The sequence below is a fragment of the Aplidium turbinatum genome, chromosome 9 (assembly GCF_918807975.1).
Source record: "Aplidium turbinatum chromosome 9, kaAplTurb1.1, whole genome shotgun sequence".
Taxonomy (NCBI): Eukaryota; Metazoa; Chordata; class Ascidiacea; order Aplousobranchia; family Polyclinidae; genus Aplidium; species Aplidium turbinatum.
Genome location: NC_137480.1, coordinates 23,221,346 through 23,231,966, shown reverse-complemented (window position 1 = coordinate 23,231,966; position 10,621 = coordinate 23,221,346). Strand labels below are relative to the sequence as shown.

At 37.0% G+C, this 10,621-nt stretch overlaps 1 protein-coding gene across 1 annotated transcript; it reads left to right on the top strand.

Moving 5' to 3' along the window:
- Positions 1-5,989: 5,989 nt before the first annotated feature.
- Positions 5,990-8,051, top strand: LOC145777517 (ADP-ribosylation factor-like protein 16). The gene has a single exon (XM_082588911.1). The coding sequence runs from the start codon at positions 6,306-6,308 to the stop codon at positions 6,852-6,854; it is 549 nt and encodes a 182-aa protein (XP_082445037.1). The 5' UTR covers positions 5,990-6,305; the 3' UTR covers positions 6,855-8,051.
- Positions 8,052-10,621: the final 2,570 nt, after the last annotated feature.

Sequence of the window (10,621 nt, the reverse complement as noted above, 5' to 3'; positions counted from 1 at the left end):
AGGTGGCCATGCAGAAATATATTTCATTTATTACAAACAATTGGAAAATTGCCACGCGGGGTCTATAGCTTCGTGGTTACTTATACCGAGTGTCCCATCTGTCCCTATTACACTGATAAGGCTGTAAGTCCGAAACGGTGTGCCACTGTCTGCAGTAATTTCATATCTCATTAATTTCGCAAATACGATACAGAAGTTGCAAATAAAACTTCTCAGCATATCACAACAGAGCCAGTGATAATAAAAAACTGAGAAAAAAAACATGCACTACTTAAGGTTTCTCGTAGAAACAGTCATTCAAAGTGCATATTTCTGGTCTTTTTTGCTGTTATTATTATTGTATCTTATATTTTTACTATAGCCTACTGGTAGTTTTAATTTCAAAGCCATTTTCAAAGCGGACTCGAAGACTACAGGCTATATCACTTTGCTGCTTTGCGTTATTTTGCATCTATGATCGCTGTGTACTGTAGCGTAGCCTATGTTGTCACAATGGGGGCAAAACAAAACATGATTTTTATTAAAATATGATAAAATATCATTTATTTTTTGTGTCGAACTCTGTCTGTCGAACAGTGGTGCGTGTTACGTGGACATTTTTATGTTTGAAATTTTATAAAAAGAAGCTAAATATCTTTGTATTCGTCTCGTTTCAATTTAACATCTCTTAGCGAAAAAGCTTCAGAAATATTAACTTCTCAAATTAATAACGGTTTGATCGCGTTTCTACGTTCACCATTTGTCTACTAAAGTTTTGAATTCACTCTTTGTTAATTTCAATAAAGTGTAGAAACAAATCGACGCTACGTTTCCAAATAATTTAAAAATATTTATATTTTTAACAGCCTTTCTAACTAACCGACTATCACAAAGTTGGGTTATTTCAAACAATTCTAGATTGTATAGGCTACGAGTACGGTACTTACCAAAATGTCTTGCAACGCTTTGATGCAGTGACGGTTCCAAAAGTCTTACAAACTGCTTGTTCTCACTTGTTCCAAACCAACTGAACAGGAAGTCACATGACTGAATGATACGTGGCGGTTTCTTATCTGTTTCCGCGCTTCCTCTGTCACTTCCGGGCAATCAAGCAAACACTGATTAGTTAATTGCTTATAGACAGTGATTGCCAACTTTTTTTTACTGGATTTCTCTTTTTGTTTGAATGAAGCTTATCTGGCCGAGTGGTTTCGCCTTCGGCTCTCCTGATACTAGATCTGGGTTCGATTCCAGGTCAGGTCAAACCGAAGACTTTAAAAGCTGTAGGCCTAGCGATTGTGTTCTTTTTTGCATAACGCAGTGAGGATGACGGGTAATATTGTGATGATATCGTAAACCTGATATAAAAAATTCACCCTACAAAACTGTCTTTAGCATAAAAAAATGGTGCATGTTTGTTTTCTTTCACCATTTACTCCAGAAACTGTATTTCTGGTGTGTATGGTAAAAAGGAGACAAGCACGCGCCGTTCTTCGTGCGACGTTGTTGTATGGTCGTCGTTCGTATGAAGCAGAACGTTTGTGGTCAGCTGAATGGAAGGACTTAGAGTCAACTTTTCGTCAGATCGTCAAGTGTGTGGAGTCCTGTTATTTAGGGCTACCCAGGCCCGCAACCAGCAAATATTTTCGGGGGGGGCATTTAATTTTTATCAAAGAACAAACATTAAAATGATGACATTTTTATGTTAATGTCCATGCCGATTGATAAGGGACAAGAGTGTGTGACACCAGTGGCGTAGCCACAAACAAAAATTGGGGGGGGGGGCAAATATTTGATGAATTGAAGAGAACAACAAAGTGTTTGATTGAAGACATCGACACCTGATGTGCAGTGACGTATCCTGGTGGGGCAAGGGAAGCAATAAAGCTGGTGGGAGGTTAGAGCGTGCCGAAGGCACGCGTATTCTAGGGGGGTCCGGGGGCATGTTCCCCCGGACAAATTTTGCAAAATTACACTCAAATAATGGATTATAGCGCTTTCTGGAAACACTTTCAGGGTAATATTTGTATCAAATTTATTAGCAGATAAACAGCTATTAATTTATTAAAGGTAGCTATTACACACGAACGGGCAAAAACTGCGGCTAAAATTAGAGAACACAAAAAACTCAGCTACACAAAAACCCAACAGAGTAGCCTAAGCGATTCTGAAATTGCTTCAACAGATCAGTTAAAAGAAGCGTAAATCGCGTAAATTTTGCGCGATTTACGATTTGCAAAATTTATTAGTGTCTTTCTGTGTGCCTAAAACAAGTCCTGGGGGGTGTTAATAGCCAGATGTATTGAAAAACGATATAAATTTCTACAAATTATATTATATTTTCAACAAGGCGTTCAACAGCCATGGCCCTTTTCGCCCCCCCCCCCCCCGGTTACGCCTATGTGTGACACTACCATGTTACGGTTCAATGGTCATAACTTATGTCAATCACGTTTTTGTTTAGTACAGCATTAAAGGAAACTAGCCTTTGTAACCTTTTCTCATTTAGCTATGACTACCCAAGGAAGAAAATTACGATATTACAGTAATGTGTTCAGTTGATTACAAATAAAACACAACATCTGTAGGCTACGAACTGCATTGGCACGACTGGAGTCATAAATTAATCAATAACATATATTTACATCAACATAAACAAACAGATACATATGAATAAACTCAACACGGTAATTACAAATTACAATTCTGAAACATTTTGTTGGCTCAACAAACTTTTATGTTTGGAGGCCCAAAGAAGTTGACTTTGCAAATGCAAAATGACATTTTAATTTAGAGCATAATGTCTAGCTTTCTACTTGATTTGGCAAGTTCGTTTAACACCAATTCCGCGCTTGGAATTTGAGTAACAGATAATGAGGATGCCAGCCTAGTTTATCGAACAAAATCGTTAGCATGGCTTCCAACCAGCGTAGCCTACTTTCGGTTTCGATAGTATGGCTTTATTCATAGTACATTTTATACTGCATAGAACGCTTAAAGTTTTTTCAAAAAATTTCGGGGGGGGCAAATGCCCCCAATGCCCCCCCCTGGTTGCGGGCCTGGGGCTACCATATGTCCTCTGTTTTCAAGAAAAATGAATAGTCCTCCGAGGACACTCAGAAATGATCAAAATGTCCTCTTTTTTCGGTACCGGTATTTTGAGTTTTCTTGCGTAAACTTTTCAACAGGATTTTATTGTGCCAATTTTCGGCGATGGCTTGTAGCCTATGTGCTTTCCAAAACAATTTTCTGCACCAATGTAATATTTGAAGATAATTCAAAAAAATTGCGTAGCCTATCTTGTTGATCCCTTGTTGTAAACAATCAGACGTCTACTGTATTGTAATATGTTAAACACGATTGTTTAGCGGTTATCGGAAATTTGTGACTATGAATTTGCAATTTTATAAGGAAATTTGTGACGAAATAAGAAATTTGAGAAAAAAAAATGTGGGCTGTAGGCTAAATCACGAAATCCAACAAAACTGATCCAACACTGATCCAACAAAACCTCACAGCAATAACGCCTAACAGCACAGAAACTCAACAGCCGGCAGTTTCAAGCTAAACCAAAGAGCCACTTTAAAGAACCACTCACTGACTTCAACACTATTCGTCATAGCACATGACTAGGGAACTGTGTTCCGAAAGTTAGTGTAATTTGATATTGCCAAAAAGAACCCGCAGCATCAGGCTATAACAGATCGTTTGAATCTACACTGTAAAATTTTTTGAAGCCAGATTTTGAGAACCTGGCTGTTTTCAACTCCTTAGGCTTATTTTTTTTAAATAAAAAAAGCCAGAAAAATTAGGCTTTTTCTGGCTTTTTTTCATGTTTTATCAATTTTTTGTCAAATTAATAAAAAAGCCAACATAATTTTGGCTTATTTTGGCTTAAATTTTTCTTTTCCGATTTTGTTTAGAAAAAAATTCAGTCAGCGTCAATCGGAGCAGTAATTTCTACCTTATATTTGGTTGTAGTGTCCGACCGAATGTCGCTTTGAAGCCGAAACTAGAAAATTTTCTAGTTGCTTGTCTTTTCACTAACTATATTTCTCCGTTGTCGCTGAAGTCAAAGTTCGGTGGGACACCATTTTGTTGTGCACTTTTTATATGTGTATGTTTAATGAATACTAATTGGTTTTTTCTTGGCTTTTTCAGGTATTTTCTTCTGGCTTTTTCGAGGCTTTTTTTGTGACTAGATCTGGCTTTTTTTGTGACTAGATCTGGCTTTTTTTGGTGAAGACAGGTTGGCAACTCTGAATCAAAGTGAAGTCGGCCAAGCTTATCCTACCCAGGAAACTACATAAGTTGTGATATTATTATGTAACTTACATGTAATTGAACGCACTAGGCTCAAGCTTCATATAACAGCTTAACTAAGCAACTCTTTTCTGGTTTCATTTTTGCTTTACTGTATAATTTCAATGGGACATACTGTGAGTTTGAGTCTCTACTAGGCCTACTGCAATGCAAACGGGACTGCCTGCTGAATTCGGCTAATTTAATTTGGTCTAGATGTGTGTGATCAAGTGGAATTCACTATAATGATACAGTTGTAGCAGGTGTAGTGAGTAAAACCCACTCATATGCAGTGTAATCAAGACAGCAACATACCGAGCACAGTAGTGATGGGATGGCCTCAGAACAATGTCCATATTTTTGTGTAGCAGTTTATTGCAGTGGAAAAGAGCAAATCATATAAGATATCTCTTTAATACAAAAAGGTAGGTTACGGTATGTATTTGAAATTGCAGTTGTTTAAAAGTTATTAAAGATTTAAATATGATAATCTAGGCTAGTCACATACTGTATATATGCACTCTTTGACAATTGTTTTTGCAAGAGTGTTACTGGTAGTACTGGCACCTACTTTGGTGCAGAATGCCTGTGCATGATTTCATTCGCAATGTAAGAAGTTGCAAGACAGCAGCTGAAGAACGTGAAGTTATTCAGGAGAATGTGCAGATTATTCGAAATGGTTTTCGTGGAGAAGATAATGTTTTCCGCTTTCAAAATGTTGCCAAAGTTTTATATAATTACATGCTAGGCTATCCCTCACACTTTGGACAGGTATTTGAATTCAAGTTTGTATTCACACATGAATTTTAATAAACCATCCTTTGAAAACTGAAATGTCAAAGAGTCAACATTTCTCAAAGTTTTGTAAAAATACACTTTATGAAAATGATATTATTCTATTCAGATTTTTATCAACAACTTGAAGCATTGAAGCTCATCGTGAGCAGTCGTTTCACAGATAAACTATTTGGATATCTTGGTGCCATATTGCTGTTAGATGAACACAGGGAAGTTCACCTTATAAAGTTTCACAAGCATCAACCTATAAAAACTCAAAGACTAGCTCCAAACCTACTTTGGGAAGCAGTGCGTTTAAATGCAAGTGCAACTATGTTTCAGGGCTTTGTTTGTGTTGTTGTTACCTGGGTAAACGCAAAACATGAAATTAATTAACCGATTTTTAAAACACCAATTTTCAACTGAATATTTTATTTTGGCTGCCAGGAAGAAGCTCTGGCAGGCCATGCATGGTTGCCAAAAAAATAAAGAAGCTTAGAGGGTTGTGACTTCTGGATAATTCGATGTGAGTTATAGGTAATTGGTGGGACTGGTTTTTATCACAGACAGATTGAGTGCATGTGCAATTGTGCATGGGTCAGTTTTTCGATAAAGTTAATTTTGATTTGTCATTGTGATATTCTGTTTACTCAAGTCATGTAATGTCGAATTTTTGTGAGTAGATACTTGATATGGCAGTTTTAACATCACTTTTCCCTGACAGTGCCATATATGATAGGCTATTTAAACAGCATCTTTAATGCCCTAACCAACACAAAAAACTGTTTCTTTTTGAAAGTATTTACAATTATTTTTTGATTCAGTTGATTATATTTGAGTAAGTTAAATTGAAAATCATTTTCTACATTGAAGTTTATTCTGGAGTTGAAATATCTTATGAATTTGTACTAATAATATGGAAATAATTGTATTTTAAAGAGGACAGTCAGTCACTTATTTTTGTTTGGATGCTCAACATATAAAGAAATTGAAAACATATGGAGTGTATTCAGTAAGAGAATGCAAAAGATCGTAGCCTTGGGTAGATGTGAGAGGTACCTTCAGTAAGTCAATTCCCTGCTTTCAAGAAACATACAGTAATGGTATCTTTCAGTATTTTTTTATTTTGTTATCTTTTTCAATGTTTTGATATGTGAGTACAAAAATCATTGTATTTTTGTTACAGATTTAAGTTATGACAACTTCATTTTTATCAACAATTTTGATCTAATCATTTGCTTCAAAACATGATACTCATTCTTGGACCTTCGGGAAGTGGAAAATCAACTCTTGTTGATGTTTTATCAAGTTTGCAGGCATCCAAACTAAAGTCTTCATCTAAAGTGGATGTGAGGGAATTTGATGAGCCTCCTTCGCCTATGCCTACAATTGGTACAAACATAACAACTTTGCCAACAGGAAAAAGAACATCAGTTGAAATTCGTGAACTTGGAGGTTCAATGGCGCCAATATGGGAGAGTTATTATAAAGATGCAAGGGGTATAATATTTGTTATAGATGCTTCAAATGTTCATCAAATATCATGTGCTTCTGTTCAGTTAAAAGAAATATTAACTTCTCACGATACACAAAAATTACCCATTCTTGTTATGTTTAATAAAATAGATATTCCATCAAAGACGAGTGTTAATGAAGTGAAGTACCTTTCCCAAATAAGTGTTTACTTACAAAATTCAACTCAAAAAATTACAGTTCTGGATTCCAGTTGTAGAGACAAAACAAGATTGAATGATGTTTTGAAATGGTTACAGTCAAAGAATGTTACAGGAAAATAGCATCTTACTGTTTGAATGCCTTGTCAAACTAACATTCTGAGATTTAGGCTCTTGGAAACAGCTTCCTGAGTAAACTCACTAGGTCCACAACAACAACAAGTACAGTATTTAATGAAAAGACTGTAGTTGAGCAAAGCATATATTCATAAGCTGTGCAGTGTGCAAATATTCTTGCAATTGGCCATAATCGACATTGTTTTATATGAGAAACAGTATCATGGTCTGGAAAAAGTTAAGTTGGTAACCTTGCAAAAGGTTTAGCTGATGTGAGCAATTGTGACACATTAATAGTTTTTATTCGTTAACCTGAAAGATTGGAATTTCTCTGAACATGCATATTATTTTCATGCAAGGCACTTAGTTGTTTTATACAAAATTCTAAATCTTAGTGCGTTGAGTTTCATCAGCAATTGAATCAATGAAAGTTAGCGTATTAAATGAAAGGATTTTTCGTACAAATTTTATAGTTTATCTCTATAGTATTTTATCATTTGATTTGTTTGTTATTATTTACTGATGAAGCCACACTTGCGTGGCAAACGCTCCAATAAACTTGAATTTACCAATTTATTATTATTGTTTTTTATTTGCATCAGACAAGAAAGTCCATATTCAAATCGCATAAAAAAAGAAAAAATACAAAAATAAAAGGATCTTCTAGTATAAAACGATTGCGTGTTGCTTACAATGATTCTTTCAGAATATTGGACAATTTGCCTCGTTATGTCAATGCCCGTGAATTTCAAGTATTGAATAATAATAACGTTTTATGCTTTATTGAGAAAAAACATGTTTTCCTTTATCAACCGTTGTATACACTCCACAAATCGATTTATTTCAGACCTGATGTCATTCATCTGATTGTTTTTATCGTTCTGAATACTTTCAACTCTTCCAACGCTGATTGTATGTTAATTTGTAATGTAAGTTAGATATTTAGTGAGCTCTTAAACTGGCGACATCCAAACTGGCTCACTGTGACCTTAGTGCATTTGCAGTTTGTGTATTATTTCGTTGTTTTGTTTTAGATATGGACAGCTTTGTCTGACGCAAATAAATAATCATAGGCTACAGTAGAATACATGCACCTACGGCGCAAAAGTATTTGAAATAAAATTAAGAGCTCAATTTTTTCATACAATCAACCAGTAAGATTTAACGCTAGCAAACGATGACTGTTGATATCTTTGTGCCATGGCAACCATTAAGGCTCAGTAAGCAATGCATACATATTGCATAGTCTTAATATAATGAAGAAAGTAGTTCAATTTACGATAGCAGTCAGACCTCACCAGGGAGGCAACAATAGAGTTTGACGACGATTCGCATCTTCCAACAAAAGAAAAAATATATTTCCGTACTAATGCTTCAAATGTTATTATGTTGCACAAGACTTGGTGTTCACGCACACTATGTTGTTTGGGCAAATTGTGAATAATTTTAAATGCGTTATTGCAGGCAACACGCAAGCGATTAACAGGCCTCGAAATTCACGGCGGTCATGTCCGCCGTCACAGCATGTGATGTCCGCGGGAAGTACCATCTAGATCGGTCATATTTGTCCGCCGAAAAATAGCGATACAAATCGTCATTGCATAGCACGAACAATAATTGCAAATATATAATTTCCTCGCATTCTAGCGCGCATCTAGAAAATGTGAATACTGTATCTCTTAGCTTCCATTCAAGCAGAAAAACTTTCGATTTTTACGTTGCTTCAACCATTGGTGACATTGAATCAGCTTAACAAAGGTGAATTGTTCTCTAAGAATCGATGGGAGTACCGCTACTTTTACACTAATTACGCGCAACTTAGTACAAGTCTTACGTCACAATGTCTGGCTTTGATCTCCGAGTAATATTGATAAGACAAGGTTTGTTACAAAATTAGATCATACGAGTAGGCTATTACAGCAAGATGCCGCAAAATTTGTGTAGTTTTGGTATTTCAGTAAGAAAGTAAAGGCCCATAGAAAATTCACTTTCGCTCACATGACACGCAAAAATAAACCTAAAGAAAAAAGCCTAGTGAAACTTTGCACAGAAGAAAATAGTAGCGTTAGTGTAGAAGTTCTCTGACTCGTGCCCAGAGCATTGTGACGCAAGAAGCCACACGACCTCTTTCGGTGGAAGTAAATCAGTTATATATGCGGCGTATATTAAGCAGTTACGCGGCGCTTTGACTGTTTAAGAGCACGTCGTTGTTCTGATGAAAGCTTTTCAGAGTCAGTAACTTCACTGAAATTTTAAAAAGCCTTCTAAAACCGTAGCTATAACTTTCAAATGGCGAAGAATTTACAAGATAAAGTGATTAAGCACAACGATTGACGCTAAAACTGGTGTGTCCGCCGTGAGACTTAATTTGTCCGCCGAGATAGCTGCTCAGACCGGACACGTTTGTCCTCCGTCAACAAAAACGAATTTCGAGGCCTGGATTAATGTCACGTTGATGATAATTTTCTCACAGATGACATGCTTACTTTGAGGTACAGTATGAACGGAAGAGAACATTTTTAACTTCACTGGAGTACTTGTGAAATTTTGATTTGTTGCCAGAACATTAGATTGATCGCACTTATCGGTTTACATCCTTGTCATCACGCATCGCCGTGCCAAGTAATACATCCAGATATTTCACGCTATTTAGTGTGCCACTCGACTTGTTTTCATTTTTCGTACACTTTGCCTGTTGTTGGAGAGCACTGAATGATTGTGAGTCAATTAAATTTCCATGCAGTATTCGTTTGTTATAGTTGCGTCATTTTCGTAGCAAACTGTTGTAGTTGCCAGAAGTTTTCTAATAAAAGATGTTTGTGAGTATGTCAGAATTCATTATATTGAGACCTGTGCATCCTTACAATGACGTCAGTTTGATTGTGGCAATCTTTATCTTCGAACTGATAAAGTTTCTTTGGAAGTTGGATGTTTGTTTGTTTTTGTTTGTTTGTTATATCTTTACCCTGCATTGCGGGAAAGCGGACTTGAGCGCTATGCATCGGTGTACGCCTTCCAACGTACACCTGACCCACGCTGCAGCCAACGGCAATGTCTGTTTCCGGTTGTCTACTCTACTTATGACTTAAATTTGGTACTACTCATCACTCGAAATCGATCACTGGGTAGAGGCAATTATCGTAAAGTGTCATGCCCAGAGAAACAACAGGAAGTGCGGGTGGCTGGAGTCGAACATGCAGGCTCTCGACTGCGAGCCCAACGCGCTAACCACTCGGCCACGGCTGCCGACGGCTGCTTTCGATACGAATTTACGAGCGTGAGCATTAGAACAAAACAGGTTATGGTTGGCAGTAGCGTTGCCAGGGGATACTATTGGACCCGAAATCACGTTTTTCCACGTCGGGGGTCCTTCTACAGGGGGGCCCGGGGCAACTGCATCCTCTGTCCCCCCTAAATCCGGGCCAGATGCTTGAAGAAACAACCTCGTGTTAGTTAGATATAGTGTGTTTTTTCTTAGAAGTGTCTTAATTTGGGGCCCAAGTTACCCTCTCAACGGCCCTGATGGTTGGCAGACTTAAATGTCAACCACCGCATTGTCGACATATAGACTGTTCTAAAAAAATGTGAGAGAGTTTATTTTTTGCTGAAATTGTGAAGGTGAAATTTTTTCTACGTGGAGTGAGTTTGTGGCCTCAATCTAATGCTTTTTTGCACTAATTTGGAACAGGCCTATAGTTTGAGAAATATGTTCCGCGGCCCGCGCCATCACTAAAAATAAGTACCGTACCACTACTGGAATTCTGGGGAGAGGC

Coding starts and splice junctions, on each gene's coding strand:
- LOC145777517 (XM_082588911.1), top strand. CDS start 6,306: ATGATACTCATTCTTGGACCTTCGGGAAGTGGAAAATCAACTCTTGTT.